General features: G+C 39.6%; 1 protein-coding gene across 2 annotated transcripts; it reads left to right on the top strand.

Annotated features, from left to right (window-relative positions):
* The first annotated feature begins 171 nt into the window (after positions 1-171).
* Positions 172-21,575, top strand: LOC127439510 (RNA-binding protein Nova-1-like). 2 transcript variants are annotated; one of them, XM_051695682.1, is made up of 4 exons: positions 172-1,836; positions 9,666-9,809; positions 13,669-13,835; positions 15,032-21,575. In XM_051695682.1, the coding sequence occupies exons 1-4, from the start codon at positions 1,683-1,685 to the stop codon at positions 16,049-16,051; spliced, it is 1,485 nt and encodes a 494-aa protein (XP_051551642.1). In that variant the 5' UTR covers positions 172-1,682; the 3' UTR covers positions 16,052-21,575. The 2 variants fall into 2 exon arrangements, with proteins under 2 accessions (XP_051551642.1, XP_051551649.1); XM_051695689.1 differs by lacking the exon at positions 172-1,836 and adding an exon at positions 5,150-5,527.
* The last annotated feature ends 234 nt before the right edge of the window (positions 21,576-21,809 follow it).

Here is a 21,809-nt window from a genome sequence, read left to right as displayed (position 1 = left end):
ATATTAATTTGCCAAAAAAAAGAAAATGATTGAGCTTTACCGGAAATCTTGAGACAAGAAGTTTCACTACTTGCCACATCTGTAATGTTTTTTTTTTTTTCAGACTTGAATTATTTTGTGAAATGTTATGCAATTTGAGGCCTGTGCACACTCCCACAAGATTACACTGTTAGTTTGCAAAGCGTTTGCTTGTCTGGATTGGACATAACTATGTAATGACAAACACGTTTTAATTGTATTTACTTTATATTTTACTTGGGATATGGCTGTGGTATTGTTTACATACAGTATAACCTTCATTGTATTTTCTCTCTCAAGTGAAGCTTTGATGTTATAGGAGATTATAACATTATCCTGTGGATAATCTGCATGAAATGAAGATTTAATGAATCATGTAATTATCATGTCAAAACTCTACAGCACTTTTATTCTGGGTGTAGTTGCTTTTTGGTGCTGTTTTGCGATTGAACAGTAATTTAAAAAAGAATTTGCTGTTATTATACATGGCGGTATAAATCACAAGAGGTCAAACAAATAACTTAATTAGAAACTCTGAGATATGTCCTCTTTGATTTTCAGTTATGAAATTGATTTGACTGAAATCCAGTTTTCTTCATTTAAGTAGAAAGACTCCTGTTTAGTTTTTGTCACATGTTGAGGAACATCAGTTTAACTCCTTATTTTGGTTGTTGGGGTACTGTTATTATTATTTTTTATTACCAGGACACTGTTATGTTTTCAGTCATTGATTTTTCAGATTTGTCACAAAAAAAAAAAAACTTTTTTTTTGTTTTTTTTTTTTTGTTTTTTTTTTTTTCAGTTTTGATATCACAGAATTGTGCTAGCTAACAAATGTGGTGGGTAATTTTAATTAGAAAGGTAAAAAGACTATCATTAAGTGACCCACTATTCATCCTTTTATGTACACATTTAGAATTTGATCGTTGTATTTAAAAATCTAGTTGTTACACACTAACGAGTCCCAAAGTTACTTCCCTTCTTCGTTGAAAAAACAAAATAAATAGTCTCTGGAAAAACTCTTTGAAGGATGCGGCTCGTGACGTCAGGAGGGCTCTGGCGCTCTGGCTCACAATTGGTCCAGGGATGCTGCGCGAGAGCGCTGTCACCCGAACAGCAGACGCGCGCTGACCAAGACTCGCGTCTTTTAAACAAAATCTCCTGTTTTACACTCCAAAACAAACGGATTGACAGCGATAACCGGTGCACACCCCGTCCAAAAACTTCCACCTGAGACTGGAACGAGGCAAGAGAAACAATCACGTTTCAACTCTCTCTCTTGTTCTGCGTGTGAACCTCGGTTTGTTTATGTTTTCGTAGTTGGCCAGCGCGAGGCAACGATTTCGACAATGTTTTTGGAGAGGGCGCTGCGCGTGAGTGTGTGAGCGAGATGGTTCGCTGAATACACAGAGAGACATCTCAAGTGTCGAGTGCGCGCTAATAAATAGACTTGACTGATCTGAATGGATTTTTATATTTAGAGCTTTAATGCGCCGCTTCTCCAGTGGACGGCGAGGCAGAAACGGACACACGCAGCATGGCATTTTTATGACATTTAAAGCTCCAAGAAACATACGGACGGCTCGAAGAGGAGACGCTGTCCGTTTGAAAGTGGTTTTCGGTGCGGTTTTGCGGTGTAAATAACTCCAGCCGGTGACAAAATTATGGCTGGCGGTGTAGTTCAGCAGAACGGGATCTTCTCCGCTCCTCAGCACCTCTCACAGTCACCTCACATGGACTCGGACCCCGCCGATTCCCGAAAGAGACCACTGGAAACACCGACCGAAGCGAGCAGCACCAAGCGCTCCTACACCGGAGGTAAGATCGACAGTGCTCGGGCCTGCTGCTCTAAATAAATCTGTCAAACGAGCCACTCGAGTCAGCTTAAGTGTAGCGTAGTCTAGATTTAGAAATGCATTGCAAAATAACTGTACTAAACCTTTCGTTTTAAAAGGTAAGACTGCAATAATGCATAGATTTTTGACTTTAGAAAGTGGTTCGCATACCAATAAGCCATTTTAAAGACGTGAAAATAAGACGGCAGTGTTTGTGACTAAATTAATATAAACAATTGAGTAATTTTATTAAAAATATATTTATATTAATATAAACCTGACTGGCCCGTTGGAGTGATGTTCAGTGTGGTGGTGGTCTCTCCTCTGGGAGTCGAGCTAAACTGAGCAGAAAATGAATGAAAGGGAGAAAGCGCACATGCTGCTGCTGTAGTTAAATCACTATTCACATGCAGAAACAAAAGATTTCATTCCTTACCATATCGCCATGTGGAGCATCTTAATACATATCCTAAAGAGAACTGGGGACTATTTTGATTTTGAAAGGCTGACATTATTTGTTGCTGATATTATTATGTCACTTGAGGACAATACAGGACAACGAAACACTGTCATAACTTTAAGCCTGTAAGTCAAGAAGAGGTTATAGGGTGTTTTTGGCAGGTTCATAGTCCGTTAGATATGATCTTATTCCATTGCATTTCTTCATGATGGTCTGAGTCATTGCTCTTTAAATAATAACCGAAAAGGTAACGGGAGAAACAAACAAAGTTGTGTATGCCCTGTGAATATTTCAGGAGCGGTTCCTTCAATCTGTGCATATCTGAAATGTTCATCGCCTTTCTAAAACTTTCCCACAGTGGCATCTGCGGAGGGTTGAAGGGTGTAAGACTTTACGTAACAATTGTCATTGTTTTAATTTTTTCTGACTGTGAAATAAACTCAAGTTTTCAGTTCATTTTTGAAGACCAGTAAAAGTTTTGGTTAGGAGGAAAAATAAAGTTTTCGTTAAGTCGTGTGTACATTACTGTGGGTTTTGCTTTAGTTGAGCGTGATCCGTAGGGTAGCTGCAGCTGCTGCTGCTGTGGAGACTCAGTGCAGCTGTCCAGCGAGTGTTTGGACCGACATCACCCTTCAATGCACAGCCAGAGTGAATAGGAAAACACAAAACAAACACACAGACAGAGAGTGGCGGCTGTTTGTCAGTGCTGAGAGTTTGACCTCCAATGAGGTGAGTCGAGCGTTCTGTTGAAGGTTTATGAGTTGATTTGTGTGAAGAAAATTAGCTATAGACAAACGGTGTTATTTCCTAAAGCAAGTAACACATTTTATTATCAGGCTACTACTCATCATACATATAAATTAATACTGATGAAGTTCAATATTTTTTAACTTTGCTCTAGCGACAAAATATAGGCTACATAATGTAAAAAATTAAAAAAAAAAAAAATTTAATCATTAACTACGTAGTACTTTACTATGATTTTATTACGTATTGTTATTATTATTAAAAAGGATAATATAATGCTACTAATAATTTACAATAAAAATATAAATGATTTAAATTTCATTTATTTCTTTTTGTTGTTAGAGATTATTGGTGTTAGTGCATTTTTATAGTCATGTGTAGATCAGAGGATATTTGCGATATATTACAACTGTAGTAAGATTTCAAACCCCCCAAAAATAATTTTAAGTTGAACCAATTTCAAGCTCATAACAAAATTCCATCACATTTAATTGAGTATTCTTTAATAAAATAAAATAATTTTACGTTTTATTAATTTAGTTAACCTTTACACAATTCAATTTGATGGAATTTTGTTATGAAATTGAAATGTGTACATTTTAAAAATAGGTTATTTTTTTATTATTTTTTTTTTTTAGTTTTAGTGTACAAGTTTGCAAACCTTTTAAAACATCAGTAGATTATCAGTGTAATACAACACAGCAGTAAAAAAAAAAAAAAAAAAAAGATGATTATAATATACAACTATACCTAGACTGTATAGTGGGAATGTAGTCTTTGGTGTATTAATACAAATCATGTATGTAAGCTTTTGCAGAGACATTTTACAGATTAGTCTTTTATTTGCACAGTCTCTTTGTTCACTGGCAGTTCGGCCCTTCATTCATTCTATCTATCAACCTTACTGGCTTTGTTAATTAAAACAATCATGTCACTGAACACTCCCTTCCCCCTGCAAGACCTTTGACCTGAAGAAAGTGAAGAGCAGGATGGTAACTGACTGAGATCCCTCTTTATGCCCCCTTTAGTAAACAGCCATTGATTGCTGATGCTAATTTTGCCAGTGCACACGCAGTTACTTTGTGTGTGTGTGTGGCCTCTTAGCAGATGCAATTTAAATGGTATGTTAATGTTGCTAGTGGAGGTTTTGGCAGAGCTATTTATGTTGGTGTGTTTTTGTGTGGTTCAGTATTAGATCAAAAGGTGTGAGAGAGAGGGGGAGCAAGAGAGGGAGAGAAGGACACAGGTGCCCTTGCAGTGTGCGGTGACGTGAGTTGACTGTGAATTGGGCAGGTGGTGGGGAGAGGAGGGGCTAGAAAGAGAGAGGGTGCATGTATTCTAGAATGTCCAGTGGATGTGTTGAACGTGATCGGTTTTTCTAAACAAAGTAGCATCTCTACTCTCTGCATGCCGCATCCGAGACACCCAGCAGAGCGCATCAATATACCTCTATGGATATGTAGAGAATTTATCAACCTCAGCTGAAAAAAGCTACTATGCAAATGAAGTATGACAACTGGGACCACGCTTATACACCCTCCCCCACCAAGCGCAGACGCACACCCACGCCGGTTGGGTATAGAGTCGTAGGATTTATAGGCAGTAATTTAGTTGGCCGGCCCCTTGGCGCTCTGCGGCAGATCCTTTCTGCCATTTTCAAATCTCTCCCTCTCTCTCTCTCTCGCTCTCTCTCTCTCTCTCGCTCTCGCTGTGTTTCCAACATGGCCATCCAAGGAGTCCACCGCCTCCCCATTTTTGATCTATACCTCCTCTCCACTCACGCAAGGTCACTCCCTCGCACTTTCTCTCACTCTTTCTCTTTTGTTGGCTCTCCGCAGCCTCCCTCCATCCTACCTTTTCATATTTCACCTAAATGTGAGCAAGGTGCTACGTCTTTTATAGTGCTGCGTCAAAGGGGCAAAGAGGAAAAAAAGCCTTGGTGTGTATATGTGTGTGTGTTTGTGTGTGACGCTGGGGAGGGGTGCGGGGTGATTGGACACGCTAGGTGCCTCTCTGTAGAATGCAGCACAGTGCTGGAGCTCTCTCTGAATATGGATGAGAAGGAAAGGAGAGGGTGATGCAGTAGGAAGATTCCCCCCTTCAGTCCGCCTCTGCCTGAACAATACAAGCCTCTCCGCTTCAAACACACACACACAGACACTTTCATACACACATACTCACGCACTCACAGCAATTCCATTACCATCACACACAATCAGAGAAAGAGAGAGAGGAAAAAGAGAGAGAAAGAGAGAGAGACGGGGGCTGACTGCGGGTATGGAGGGGAGGATGCGCTGACGTTGTCCCCCTCTCGGATACGAACCTGGGGAAAAAGGTTGACTGACCACATTCCTTGACGGCAGCAGAGCTCCTATGATCAGCCTGCAGTCGGGTATCGCTCACTGGTACAGCCTCTAAGTGTCCATGGATATCTGAACACCACCTCCAGTACAGTACAGCAGAATGGGTAAGAGATGCTGTCTCCTTTTGTTGACTTGTTGAATGTAAGAGATGTGCGTGCGGACGAGTTGACCATTTTTCTTTTCACTATCTATTCTTTCGCCCTTTCTGCCCTGTCCTCTGCTGGCATCTCTTCATTCATTCTCTGGGAAGGGGAGGCTTGGTTGTCCTTGCAGTGTGCTTAGGACAGGCCCTCCTTTTCACATGCAGAATATGTGAGTGTGTGTGTTTCTTGGGGGTGTGGGGGTTTAACAATGCAATCTCTCTTGACCCACTCCCTCTGTGTGTTTGCATGACACTCTCTTCACACAGTATATGGTGTGTGTGTAATCATAGGTTTGAGTCTGTGAGCATCTGACTCTGTTAGCGGCTGTGTAAGTACGGCTCGCTGGCAAACATCAGCAACAGATTGTATTATTTACTCAGACTCTCACTGTTGAAAACCTGTTACACCAGTGTTTCTTACATCATTGCCGCAAGCAGGGAGAGCAGCGCTCCCAAAGCGCTGCTCTGAAATCAGAGCTGCATAAGAATGTGCTCTAGGTTTCCCTTCTAACAACAGGTAACAGACAGCAGCCCTTTCCCATTGGCTCTTTTTGCCTTCGAAATGTCATCTCGAAGTCGTCTTGGAAACCATTGTGAGGCTATTGATGGCCAGCCATTATGGAGAGAGTGAAGTTTTTGCTCCTCACTGGCCAAGGTCAAACAGTCCCATGCCGTCACCAATCTGTAAATCGGCTGCCAGTGTATACGGTGAGAATCAGTGATTCGGTTCCTGCATTTGACAAGAAGTGTCATGGGTGTGCTGGTCGGGCGTACTTCATTGATTATGAGAGCCCTGATTGCCCTTTCGTTTTCTCTTTTTGTTTCCATGTCTTATGAACTCACTTGCTCCTTAGCCCTCCGGCTGCGCTCTTCAGAAACCTCCATCATGGATTTCTGAGCGTGTGTATAATGTGTCCTGTCCTCTTCCTCCGATCCCTGCAAACTTCCCTCATTAAACCGTCCCTGTAACAGTGTCTGCATTCATTCCATCCACACTCGCACCCTCCCCTTTAACAGACCAGTCATTGATAAGATCAAGATCTGCCCAGCTGTGTATGTGTGTGCGTGTGTGAACCATGGCTGCAGAGAGCATCGTGGACTGGAATCCTATCATTACCTGTCAGTCGTGTGTGGCAGAGAGCATTGAGTTGGGTAAGGCAATGATGTAATGCGTATTCCACTGCGCACCTGGAGCGCTGCAGAGGACAGGTACAGATTGAACCTCTCTGCATGGTTTCATCCAGATCCTCATCTTGTTCACTACCCACTCTCAAGGGCCCTATGGAGAGAGCTGGTGGTCATCATTTCCTTGCGTGTTGAGCATTTGTATATGAGAGTGTGTGAAGTCTTTACGAGATTAAGCATTTGTTGGACGTTGTGCGTGTGTTATTAAGAAACATGAGGTCAGTCCCAGTGCAGAGAATAATAAATCTTTCACCCTGTGACATTTGCACTTATTCATTTAACAAATAATTTTTTTCAGGAGTGACAGAGCAGAACCAGTCAGTCAGAGAGAGAGAGAGAGAGAGGGAGAAAGAGAAGAGAAAAGAGAGGGATGAACAAAAGAATAGCAGTGCTGCAGATAACAGCTTTTAGATCTATATAGATCTATGACATTTTTATTTGGCCTTTTCCACAGTGTAATGCATTCCCATAGAATTGTGTGGAAATGTGAGTGATTGGGTCCCTCTGTGTTTTTCTCGAATTGTCTTTTCCATTTAAATTCTGCTCGAGTATCTTTCTAACTGTGCATTGCACATTCAGCTGCGTATAAGCAATTTGTACTGCGTGTGAGCTTTCTTTCTTTCTTTCTTTTTTGTCTTTCTGGCTTTTTTGTCTTTCTGACTCTCTTTGTCTTTCTGTTTGACCTGATTATGCATTACAACTGAAGCTAATGTTTGCTTTGATCCTGGTTCCATCTATTAACTGACCCTCCCACTCTTGGCTTGATTATATATGCCTGAGCTGAAAAAAATTAATATATTTGGATTTCCCAGATCCTCTGATTTGATGGTATTATTGGGATTGTCTGGATAGTATGATTGATTTCTTACAATACTGACCGGACTTGCCTTCCAATGAGAGTGTGTTGTGTTTCTGAAAGAACCACACAATTGCTCCTTATCAAATGACTCACAGCAGCAGTATTGTACAGGTGAAAGTGGTGTTCAGCTCAGTATTATGTAGCGGACTTCAGTGTGATTTGGAAGGTATCAAGCATTCCCATAGGAGAGTCAATCAGAGTTGCTTAGAGACCATAATATTTTCACCTTCTCTCTGCCACCCCTCCCCTCTCCTCTTCTCCTCATCTGTCCTCTCTGCTCCTAGCTGCCCTATTCTTCTACCACTCTCTGAAATAATCTTTCCTTTCTGGTATAATATTATTTTCTTCATTCCAGACATATCTTTTTCATGCCGTTTTTATTTTTCAGCTTCTTTCCTTTACTCTTCCATCACATTTTTTTAATTATTATTATTGGCTTCTTTTGTTTATTAGTAGCGTGTTTGCTCTTATCCTGCTTACATCCTGCAGTTCTCGTTCTCTCTTCTTCTGTCTAGTGTCTCTCCTTCTCCTCTCTCTTCTTCCTCTGCAGTGGTACAGGGTCAGCTGCTGAAGATTGGGGGCATTTGAGTCTGCAAAACCCATCTTATCCGTCTGATTTACTACAGTCTCCAAAAGACACTGATATAATACTTTTACACTGTTTCCCTTTGGTACACATACTTTTACGCAACACACTAATGCACTGAAAAGCATATAAAATACAATCTTTGCGGCAAACTCATTTAAAAGGTTTGTTTGAGTTGTGCCAACACAATGTTTTAGTGAGCTGTATCAGATGTCCAACGTGGCTTGAGCAGCCTGACATCAGGTCATGATGGAAATTGAGCTGAATGTTTATCACCAAAGATTTTGTTTGATGACAATAGTATAGACTCTCATGTAAAACTCAATATTGAAATCTCTGTAATGTGTAAACCACTGAACTTCCCTTGGCTTAGTAATGCACTCTGGGCCATATGTTGTGTTTAAGATGTCTAATATTGTTGTGGGTGAAGGAAACCTCATTCCCCCGGGAACCTGTGACTGACTAGTGTGCTGTTGGCTGGGTTCTTCAGGAATAATCTGAGGATTTAGCATCCATATGCTCCTGCCTGAACAGCCTTCCAGGCAATTACCCACAAGCCCATGGCCTCAGTATAGTGAAGCGCTACAAACTGCCTACACGCACACACCACCCGCCCCACACACTACTTAAACCTCAAACTTCTGTCTTTGATACTACCACGATGCTGAGGATCTGAGCAGTTTGTCAGCCGGCTGACCATTTGTGCGTGTGTGTGTTAGAGAGAGAGAGAGAGAGAGAGAGAGAGAGAGAGTGAGATGCCAAGGAATATAGTGTAGGCCATAAAACGCAAAGATAGTTTGGTTAAATTTAGACCTCTACCAACCCAAAGCAGGTCACTTTAGCTCTGCATGGGAAAAAGTGGGACAGAGGCACAATCTGAAGGAACACATCAGGGAGAGAGAAAGAAACATGAAAAGAGAGAAAGTGAAGAAAAGAATCAGACAGTACAGAATCATGTTTAGTTTGTTTAATGTTTCAAAAGGAGGATTTGTAGTGAGGTATAATAATGCTACGTTCAAGTAGCCTCTGGTTGACTTCATACGGTTTGCAAACTGTTATATAATCTTACTGCAGAACTGTGTTACACATCCCAAAAAATCCTGTCTGAATTAAACAAAATGACTACAAAATGCACATCACTAACAATTAAAACAAATACTGTGATATTTACTACTATCTACTATGCATATAATAATACTAATACTAATGATTTATTATTATGATTATTAATAATAATAGTGTAATTATTGTTTAGTAGTTATTAAGTAATTCTTTACTATTTTATTATTACTACTACATTATGGAGGATGTGTGTCTGAGAACAGTTTTTTGCTTTTGAGTTCCGATTGGTAATTTCCAAACAAGTATAAATATATTTTGGGTGAAATTTGTGCCAGAGATGTTCAGTCAAAAACATTCACTGTAAAGATGCTTTTATCTCTAATTCTTTTTTGTTTTGCGTGGCTGCAGAGGAGGGTGAATATTTCCTGAAGGTGTTGATTCCCAGCTATGCTGCTGGTTCGATCATCGGTAAAGGGGGACAGACCATCGTTCAGCTTCAGAAAGAGACCGGAGCCACCATCAAACTGTCCAAATCTAAAGACTTCTACCCAGGTAATGTGCATATAAATGTACATCTTCAGTTAATTATGTCTGGCTTTAATGATGATGGACATCTCACATTTCAGAACTTACTTTTTGGTTTATTATACATAAACCACTCGTATATATCTCATCTATTTATACTTAATGTTATTAGATCTATGTTATAAATCCTTACAGTTAAATAATTGTGTTTACTGTGGAACAGATGTCACAGTTAATAAGGAAAAAAAACTTGAAAATAAAGATTCTTCAGTGTTTTGTTTTTTTCTCTTTCTTATCAAGAACAGTTTTTCAATGTATAGGGTTCTTAAATGAGATATATTGGTAGTGGGAATTTTTTTTTTTTTTTTTTTTTTTTTTTTTTAAATGTTACATGGTTCCTTAGATCGTCCTATATCATTTTTTTTTTTTTTTTTTTTTTTTTTTTTAACAAGAGCAGTGTCTCCAAACCTTTTTTGTCTTATGTACCCCCAGTCAATAAGGCTCAAGTACTCCTTCATCAACACCAAACCAGAATTCAGTTCCTCATATTAAACTCCTATTAAACTGGATGTCATTTATCATTGTCATTTATATGATTAGTCACTTTTTTAATCATATAAATATGTAGTGAAAAAAATCACAAGTTTAATTATGATTAGTCATTTTAATTGATTAACTGTTCTGTTTTATAGGTTTTTATCTGTACATATAGAGAATAAAAATTATTTTGAAAATAGAAATAAGAGGTTCTCTTATGGCATCAGGCTGTAAGACCTTTTTTAATTGTAATTGGAACCTTTATTTTTAAGAGTGAAGGAGTTTTTGCAATGGAAGGATTAAGGAGTTTTGAATGTACTATTTTATTGTATAAACAATCTTTACCTTTACTGACAAACATTGATTTTCTACATAAGTAGATTTTTGCATACTGAATTTTCTAGAATCTTTTTGGGATGAAAGTCTTTAAAGAGCAACAAGCTTGTAAATGCTCAGAATATTATGCAGTAGGTCTGACAGACGGCTCAGAGCTCCACCGCGGTAGATTAGTGCGTATATATCTGCTTACAGGTGTTGGTCTGTTTGTGTCATTTACTATAGTATCATTTACACAATGTATGTCATTAAAAAGCTGCTTGATATTGTAGCCTGAAAAAATAAAATCCGCAGAGAATGACAATGGAAAATGTGCCCATAGGGAGGGGAAATATGTGAGAAAGAGAGAGAGTGTGTGTGTGTGTGTGTGTGTGTGTGTGTTTCGCAGCTTTGAAGTGTACAGCTGAGTATTGTGAACATAATTTGTATGTGAATAGCTATGTTTTCATTCATTAAACACACACACTTTACAGCTAAATCTGTCTTGAGACCACCTGTTCTGCCTTTCACCCTTCTACTAACGCACACATTCTCGCTCTCCTTTTCCTTCATTTTTTTCTTTGCAAATTCACCATTCCACCCAATGGAACAACTATTTTAACACACCGTACTTCTAATTTCTATTCAATGTGTTTATACTAACAGCACGACATCACAGTACAACACAATGTATTATACAGCACAATAACACAATGCTGCTCTGGCACATACACCAGCACATCCTCAGTCGTTCTTGTCTCTGATATAATAGCAGCTTCTCTTCCAGACCTCATTTGTCTTATAAGACACTGAAAAGGAAACATTTAAACTGTCTCTGGCGCACAAGAGAGCTATAAAAGAATTCACCTACAGCTGAGCGTAGGTTACTCCAGCCAGTATATCCTTTACCACACACATACTGAAGCATGTCACACTCGCACATGTACATTACAATTCAGTCTTTTCTCAAAACTCATATAACTTCAGACACCTACCACAAACCACACCTCCTACAAGCAAGAGAAGGACTGAAATTCACACTCCACGCACACACACACATACACACACACACACACCTAGTATGTGCTTAATTGAAGCATGCTTGCTTTGTGTAAGCCGTAAAACATATTTAAGAGCAAACTGGAGGAGAGTTGGTGGCACACACACATTTGACTTCTATTGTTTGGAAACACTTTACAATAAGGTTCCATTTGTTAACATTAGTTAACATCATTAGTTAACATCAACTAACAATGAACAATACTTTTACAGCATGTGTTAATCTTGGTTAATGTTATTTTCAACATGACTATATACTACTACATGTTTAAAATCAAAAGTTGTATCTGTTAACATTAGTTAATGAACTATGAACTAACAATGAACAATTAAATTTTTATGAACTAACTTAAATATTAATAAAAGCTGTAAAAAAAGATATATTGTTCATTGTTTGTTCATAATACCTAATGCATTAACTAATGTTAACGAATGGAACCTTATTGTTAAGTGTTACCTATTGTTTTTATACTGAGCTTATGATATTTTCTGTCCCTTGCCCCTACTCCTAAACCTAATGTAACCCTCACACAAACCTTTCTACATTTTTTATAATTTCATTAAGACATTATTTAGTATGCTTACAATGTTTTTCCTAAAGGAGACTGTTGGCTGGTCCCCACAATGTAGGTGATTTGAGGTTTTACTATCCTTGTGTGGTCCCCCACAATGTAGGCAAAACCTGGCCCACACACTCTGCTGTGTGTGCTGTGCTTTAGATAAGAACAAGTGTTTGTGGAGCAGATGTGTGATACTCAATCTGGTGGTAAAATAGCAGAGGAGCACAGCTGAGGAACAAACGCTTGGTCAAGTATTGCATGTCTGTTGGGGCACATATGCATGACCATCTCTCTGCACTGTTGCCCGGAAACAAACACACACTACCAACAACCTACATACCCCCACTTCTCACATCTCTCTCCCTCCAAATGAATTAGAAGATGATCATGACAGTATATTTAGGACATTGATGATACTTTCCACCCCAAGACTGAACAAATCCTAACTTGAATTCAGACCGACAATACGCAGTGGATTGTGTAACAGGAATACATTGTAGATTTAATCTCTCTGGCCATGGAAAACTGTTTCCAGCCCAGTGAGAGCTCTGTGGATTCTCTCACTGTTACTATAGTATTCTGGACAGGTCGACTGCTTCAGGGCTATGAGATGCCGGAGATTAGTTGTGTGTGTGTGTGTGTGTGTGTGTGTGTGTGTGTGTGTGTCCGCATGCCCACCTTGAACATTTGTGTGGTGTGTCCCGTGGGAGTGATGCAGTTAGAGAGGACAAGTTCAGAATTTTAAGGATTCATGATGAATAAAATCATGCAGACATTACCCCGTGTTACAAGTCTTTCTGATACAGTTCTGCTCATACATTTACATACAGAATCATCAATATGTTTACCATTTCGCTTAATTTAGGGATCATTTAATATTGCCCAGATGAAGTTATTTGGCATAACAGATGCATACACACGTTTACATATATTCCACAAGACAAAATGATAAATTAACCCAAATTATACTTTTCAAAAGTTTACTCACAGTATATTTACATCTTTTGAAAAATATTATTTGGTTAATTTCATTTATTATTTTGTACCTTGTAGATTATACTTAAATATTTGTTATGCAGCTTCTTCAGGGCAGTACTAAGAAAAATAAAAAAAATAAAAAGACATTTCATGATCATTCAAAAAAGGGTTTGTAAATGTCTGAGCAGAATTATGTGCATATTATATTGAACAAAGAATTTGCTTGTTTAGAATTTTTGTGTTTCCATTATTTATTTATTTTATTATTTTTATTTATTTTTATTTTAAAGCATCAAATCACAACCGTGGGCCAGTCAGAATCATTTATAATATTAGTTTACTAGTACTTTTTTTTTTTTAATTTTACATACTGATATTATTTGTTTTGTAGTAGCTTATGTGATTATTTATGTGTGTGTACATGTTTGTTTTCTCAGGTACGACAGAGCGTGTTTGTTTGATTCAGGGTACAGTGGAAGCGCTAAATGGAGTCCATAACTTCATCGCTGAAAAAGTTCGTGAGATGCCTCAGAGCAGTCAAAAGACCGAGCCAGTCAGCATTCTCCAACCACAGACTACTGTTAACCCAGACCGCATTAAACAGGTTAGTTCTGTAAGGCTGCTTTACCACTACTCCACAATGTTTTCATTAAACCCCAACATGTGCAGCAGCAGTACTGTGCAAAAGTCTTAAGCACATTAGATGTTTCACAAAAACATTTGTCTTAAGATGTTATTTTATATCTTCTGCTTTAGTGTGTCAATAGGAAATATCAATTTTAGATTTCCAAACATTCCTTTGCAAATAGAAGTAGAACAAGGAGTCCTGCAACAGATGGTATGACCCCACAAAGCCTGGGTTTGGGATTACATGAAGAGCCTAAATACATAGAACTGTGGCAAGTTCTCCAAGATGCTTGCAGCAACCCTACTGCCAACAACCTTGAAAAACTGTGCAAGTGTACCTAGGAGAATTGATGCTGTTTTAAATGCAAAGGGTGGACACACAAAATATTGATTTAGTTTTTATGTTCACTGCACTTTGTATGAAGTTAATTTTGAAAACATCCTCACTATACAAAATTTTTCACAACTGCATAAACCTTTGCACAGTATTGTAAGTATATGTTACTAGTTAGTATTAGTTGTCAGACTATTATGCACTCGTAAAAATCAGAATCAAATGTGCAGACAAGTTATTCCCCTGAACCAGATTTTAGTCCAGTAATGTACTATCGTTTTGTTGTGGAATAACATTACAGACACATCAGCTATTTGAAGATCAGCAACACTGGACACTTCAGGCAGATATACCGGCCCAGTGAAGGTAGAGGGCAGGACAGGCTGGTGGTTGTTCCCCAGGGAAAGAGTGGTAGAGAGGGGCAGCAAAGTGTGAGAGCAGTGGGTTATTTTTACCTGCTTGATCCTGGCAGAATGAGAAAGAGAGAGGGAGTGAGAGAGAGAGCAGCTGCAATGTAAGACCAGGGATCAACAAATGGCTGATATAAGCACTGACTTAAGAGCCAGACCTTACACAGTCACACACACACATGCTATTATACACTCTTAAACATATACAAGCATACAGAGTAACATACTGGAAATGCAGCTCCTCAAACAAATTGCAGCCATCACAAACAATGTCAGAAATTCAAAAAGTGAGCACAGAAAACAAACATCCACACATAACCAGTACGTATACTTTTTGAGTTTATTACAGGATCTATTTTTGGATCTGTGTGCAGTCTCATGCATGTAATTCTGTTCCTTAATCAAAGTGACACTCCCCCTCCTCCACAGGCCAAACTTATCGTGCCCAACAGCACTGCAGGGCTCATCATCGGTAAAGGTGGGGCTACAGTTAAGGCTGTGATGGAGCAATCGGGAGCCTGGGTGCAGCTTTCTCAGAAGCCTGAGGGCATCAATCTGCAGGAGCGCGTTGTGACGGTGAGTGGGGAGCCAGAGCAGAACCGCAAGGCTGTGGAGATCATTGTTCAGAAGATCCAAGAGGACCCACAGAGCAGCAGCTGTCTCAATATTAGTTACTCTAACATCACTGGTCCTGTGGCCAACTCTAACCCCACCGGTTCCCCCTTCGCCAACTCTACAGAGGTCTTACCCAATGCCGCAGCGGCAGCTACGGCCTCAACACTGCTTGGCCAGGCGGGCCTTGCAGGCATGGGAGGGTTCCCTGCCACTATGTCTAGTCTCTCCGGTAATGATCTGCTTGCCATTACGTCTGCCTTGAACACTTTGGCCAGTTATGGCTATAACACCAATATGTTGGGGCTAGGCCTCAACCCGGCCGCTGCATCTGGAGTTCTTGCTGCTGTTGCAGCTAGTGCCAATCCTGCAGCTGCAGCTGCTGCCAACCTGCTTGCCACATATGCCAGTGAGGCCTCTGGAGGGGGCGGTCACCCTGCAGCACCTAGCTTAGGGGGATTCTCACTGGGCTCTCTAGCAGCCGCCACAGGGGCATCTAATGGGTACCTGAACCCCTCATCCCCACTGGTGGCATCGTCTCTGCTTGGCACAGAGAAGCTGGCAGAAGGTGGAAAGGAGGTGGTTGAGATCGCTGTACCGGAGAACTTGGTCGGTGCCATATTGGGAAAGGGTGGCAAGACTCTGGTGGAGTATCAGGAGCTGACAGGGGCACGAATTCAGATCTCCAAGAAGGGAGAATTCATTCCAGGCACACGCAATCGCAAAGTGACCATCACGGGGTCACCTGCGGCAACACAGGCAGCCCAGTATCTCATCAGCCAGCGAATCACATATGAGCAAGGGGTCCGTGCCACCAACCCTCAAAAGGTGGGCTAGAGATGGACCGGAGCGGGGAGGGGAACAACAAAAATGGGAAGCGAAGGAAAAGTGCGAATGAATAGATGACTGGATAAATGAAAGAGAGGAAGAATGGGATGGGTTGGAGCAAAAATCATGTCCAAATATTTCAACACAAAATAAGGACAACGGTGGGGGGGGGTCAGAAAGAACTGTGGAGAGATAATCTGTTTGGGGAGAAATGTGATATTTTGTGACTGAAATTCTGCTGTATTTTTAAAAAAATTTGTTTAGTTGTGTAGGTCTGAGTATTGAGCCCTGGGGCACTCAGAGAAGTCTCCTCTCTCTTAGCCGGGGTTTTTTTTTTTTTTATTCTGTTTTCAGCTGTTTGCTTCCATTGCAGATTCCTTACAGTTTAGTTAATTACCTGATCCACACCCAGAGCAAGGACATTTTTTATTGTTTTGATATTAGTGAATTCAGTCTCCACAACTATAGTGTAGGCCTGAAATGAAACAGTTATCTTGTTGGGTCAGATACTGAGAAGATACCTATGAAGGATTTTACTAACTCATGATTTGCCCCTTTTTGTTTTCAACTGAGACTTAATCTGAAACACCTGCTGAAAGCTTTCGATCTGCATTACATAACTGGATCTCTGTGATTATTCTCCATCATGGTTGGTTCACACATGGTCACACCAAGTTTCTTTTAGATTTACTCAAACCTGTGATTCCAGGTTGACCTGAATGTATAAAGACTTCCTGATATTGTTGGGGTTTTTTATATGTAAATTGAGTATCAAACTGAGATACTGTTTAGAGTAGATACCTAAACTTCAGCCACAGACAGATAGAATATGTCAAAGGTCAGATACTCAACATTAGAGGACAGGAATGTAAACCACACACAAACATCACACAGACACACACCTATACACATCTATATATCCAAAAAAACAAAACAAAAAAAACTTGCAAGTGCAGTTTCATAACAAGATCCCACTTTGGTGCTATAAGAAAACACATGCGATCAAATTTTGAAGAGATTTTGTTGTCATATCTACTGATTTTAGGATTTATTGAGTTTCTTGTAGCCCTCATGAGGAATTACAGGGCATTTTGTGACTGACAATGAGTGGATATTCAAAAGATCACACCAGAAGAGAGACAAAACGTCTGTTTTGACTAACTAACTTTTATCTACAGCTAACGTTTGGACACACTACCAAGGAATTTAAGTCCTTAGAATCCTGAACTTGAAAATAATTGGACCTGTTTAGACAGATGTACCTCTTAACTCCTCCTCTTCCTCTGATTGGAGGAGCCAGGCAATGTCTGTGCCTGTTTCGTTCGAAAGGAGCTCAGGTTGTCATACCTCATGTTTGAGAAGGAGAACGATTTACAGTTTGTATGCAGTGCAGCAAAGTCTTGGGTGCATTACAAATGTCGCCTCATTCACTTCGCGGTTTATGCCTGTTTGCATCAGGCTGGCAACAGAGGTGCAGTTAAGGTAGCGAAAGAGATTCTAAAATGCCGTACAGCTTTTGTGACCTGTTTGAACTAAATCGAAGGCCAGAGGATACCACTGTAATGACTGTCAACCTTCAGCCTTCTTCTGTACAGCAGTGTTACTGCAAGGCAAACTCTTGCAGATGAACTGATCTCATATCTGCTTCGTATGAGAAACCAAATGTCTAACAACATTGAGACTGCAGGCCATTGTGTCAGACACACGGCTCCTAAAGTATTGCTGGAGAGTTATTTGCCCACCGCCTTTTCCACTGATCAACAGGTTGTTTTTTGGTGCACCGAAAGGTGGTGATAGTTAATCATTAGTTTATTCCACAGTTGTACACTGCATCAAAGTGTTACGCTGCTAAAAGCATTTTCGGTCTTGCCAGCAATTGGCTCTTGCATGGAGAGTGAGCAGGAGCTCCTGTACAGAGCGAACGATCGTCTCTGAACCACACTGTGAATCCAGCGGCCTGACGCCATCGCAACTATGGAATGTACTGTACATATTTCACACCATCAAGGGTGCATCTGTTAAGACACAGCATGACGGAATAAAGCAATGAAACCGAGCGAGCACAAGAACACGGGCTACAAGGCCCCGCTGTAGGAACGACTACCTGTAGTTTACCTTGCTCTTTCGCCAAACTGGAGGTCACCAAGGGTCAGATTCCCCCGCCGCGCCCAGTCCTGTCATTAATTAGCAGATCACCGTTTGAACCCTGGACTTCTATATATAACGACACTGCACAGCCCAATCTACTGCTGACCTACATACACACTCTAAAAGACATTCATCATCTCCCTTCAACTACCAGCCCTCTAATTTACTCTGTATGGGGGGAATGGAAATGTAGAAAAAGGAGGGAAGAGACAGAGAGAGATATAGAGAGGGGGAGAGAGTGACCTATTTATATCCATTGCATAATTGCATGGAGTATTACCATAAAGTGTTTCCCATCTCTTGTGATTGCTGTTTTTAAATAAAGTTTGAAATGCAGTGCCATACCGTACAGTTCATATATTCTCTATAATGATTTACTTGTATTTGAGTACCAGCCAAAAGACACCAAGTTCTCAGAGTATTAGTTATTCTGTTTGGAGATCAAACTATGTACCTGATTTCAGAAGCACAAGCACTAGAGTTGGTGCAGCAATATGAGGGTAATATGATTACTGGCAAGGGAGATTCATTTATATTCGGAGAAATACAATTAATTTTGTTGAATATAAACTTGGTTTTTAGAGATTTTGATTATACACTCATGACATTAGGAGTAAGTCCTTCTCACTCTCTCCTAGTCTCTTGTCCTCCCTCTGTCTTTGGACTACCTCTTTTTCTTCCAGTCCTCTATCTTAGAGCCCCTTGGGTCTTGCTCTTTTACCAGTTCTGTTTTCTTTTTCTCTGCTCCTATCCCCTCTCGCTTTCTTCCTCTCCAGGATGCCGGTCGCCACGGATGTGTTGTGTGTGTGTATTGTGGAGGTTGTGTCTCTCTGCAGGGGTCGAAGGGTATTCTGCCCTGTGTCGTGAACACCATACCTCTGTAAAAATACACCACATAGTCCAACATTAATACTCATGATTAGATTCTCGTGCTCTCATTGAAGTTCTGCCTGATAATGATTCATTACTTTAGCTAGAACAGGGAATCTGTACGCTGAGAGAACGTATAGAGATGTATCAACCCAGAGGAAGGTTTTTTTAACTCTGGAAAAAAAAAAAAAAAAAACTATAACGCAAAGGAGATGGACGTGATAGCCACCTCAATCTAAAACGATGACGCCACTATTGTTTGAGCTCAGTGTTCTCTCTCCTCTCTCTGAGAGCTATCTATGATCATTACTGCATTTTTCCTTCATTTAAAAAAAAAAAAATGAAACTGTGGAATCCGTCGCGTCTCATGTTCTTTGTGTACTTTGGTGTAGTTCCTCTAGTTTGTGGTCTAAATGCAGTCTTGCGCTGTTGGTTTCAGTGTGTGATTTATTCGTTATACTCATGTGGATGATGAAAGTGCCAATCAAGCCTGGTTAAGATTAGCTTTGCGATTTGTTTGTGCATTAGAGTTGCTCTTTTTGGAGTGCTGGTGTCCATATCTATGTCACTGATAATTTTAGATCGACTTAAAATGTAAAGAACTATTGGAAGCAATATTGTAGCATGTTGTCAAGTTTTGTGTTTTGTTATGTCTGTTGTATGAGCCTTTGGATTTACTACAAATTTTGAATGAATAGGTTTACATGTACTTTTTGTAATACTGTAAGTTGAAAAAAAAATTAAAAAATGCTGCTATTTGATAAGTGAAATATAAAGAAATATTTTAGTTGGAAAAAAAAAATGTCTGGTCTGTTGATTAGGATTGTGCTTGTTTTTGACCAGGGGTATAAACGAGGTGTATCAATATTAATTACATAGACGCAGTAATAATAGTCAACCTGTGCCAAATTAGACCTTCACAGCTTCTCAACATGTAGGTGTGTGATGAAACATTAGATATCGATTACTTATTTAGAAGCATTGAACAAGTGCCAATCAATCAATATCTTTTAGTTCAAATGAAAAGATAATCAATGAAGGAAAAAAAAAAGACGACAGCGCAATGTTAGTATTGTTTTACCCCAGCTGCATAGACTAAGAGAAGAATTGTTTTATGCATCCATATGGTTTTAATACATTCAGTAGGGGCATCCTGTGCATTTGTTTGACCTGTGGCTTCCGCACTGCTTTTAAGTCATATTGTCTCTGTAGGTCGGCATGGAGTAGACATACACATTATACACATGTTATTAAGCATTCATAACACAGCCATTTATGAAAGTGTGTTTTGTGGATTTAGGTGTTATCTTTTTGCACGTCTCTATTGCATGATATCCAAGTGAATTATTGAGGGGTGGGAAATCAAAACAAACAGACAAGCAAACATGAAAAAATGTACAAATTGTTCTGTGTCTTGTGTTGCTCTGAGACACAGTTCTGCATGTGTCCTAAACGGAGCACTCTTTCTTTTTGTCACTTCATTTCTTTTTCTCTGGTTTGTACTGCTTATGTTTTTTCTCGGTCAGATGGGTGTGTCTTGTAAAGGCCAATACACATAGGCCTAAGAACTGCAGTGTAACCATGGGAACTGGAGTCAATCAGGAATTTATGAAAGCGAGAGGATTCCAGTTTACGACAATGAAATGTGTATGTGTGAGACTCCATCTCTCGGCCTCTAATTTCAGGGGGAAAATACCCATGCATGGTAATGTCATTTCAATTCAGTTTTTTTGGCTATATTGTCATATTTTTTTCATACGAGGAATTGCATTCATTGGTTTTCAGACTTCTCTTGTTTCTCAGCTTGATTCTCCTAACCCCACATGTAATTTATGAATGTATTTACATTTGCATAAACTGAAACAAAATGTTATTTCAATGTTAAATGTCTTTTAGGTGTGATGTTTACGGCGGAGGTTGTAAAGTTCATGTAGCTCGATCATATCTGTCAGTGTTAGGAAGGCCCAGAGCCACATTAGCACCCAAGTTCATTTCTCTCTTCCTGTCTGCTGATGCATCAAATGCACTTTACTGAGCATTAGGTCCCATCACAAACACACACAGTGTAACCTTCTACTGGATGCAAAACTGAACCAAGCAACCTGTTTTTAACATGGGAAAACTTTGACAGATATATTGTTGTTTTTCCTGTTGTGTTTTTTTATTATTTGCATTCTTTGGTCTTTGTAAATGAGTTGTACTTTTTTAAAGTGTGTTTATTTTTGTATTTTTGTTCATTTCTGGGAGGAGAGGTCAGAAGGAGAATGTATGATAGCTGTCCTGCATTCCACTGTCTCTCCTACTACATTCCCTTCTGTGAGTGTGTCAGAGAGCGCGAGTGAGAAAGTTTGCATGGGTGTGTTTGTGAGTGTCTAGATAATGACACGCAGACACTATTGTTACCATTGTAAGTGCCAATTGTGTGAAGCTGAACTGCTTTGAAAGGTGTTATTTTTGATTTTCAAAACTGTACGTTCTGTTCAGTTTAGAGGAATGGAAAATAAATTGCAGTAACCTCTGAAAAGTTTCAGTGTTCTCCATTCATTCAAATTTATGTTTCAGGTCACGTCAATTTTGTCCATTTAGATAAATTTACAGGTTACACTAGGTTGTATACGTTAACATTAGTTAACATGCACTAACAATGAATAATACATTTACAGAATTAATTAAAAATGGTAATTTTCTGCATGTACTATTACATTTTTAACTGCAAAATGTACCATTAGTTAATACATTATGAACTAAC

Source organism: Myxocyprinus asiaticus, chromosome 4, assembly GCF_019703515.2.
Source record: "Myxocyprinus asiaticus isolate MX2 ecotype Aquarium Trade chromosome 4, UBuf_Myxa_2, whole genome shotgun sequence".
Lineage (NCBI taxonomy): Eukaryota > Metazoa > Chordata > Actinopteri > Cypriniformes > Catostomidae > Myxocyprinus > Myxocyprinus asiaticus.
The sequence above is the reverse complement of the archived record's forward strand: the minus strand, read 5'-3'. Positions and strand labels throughout refer to the sequence as shown.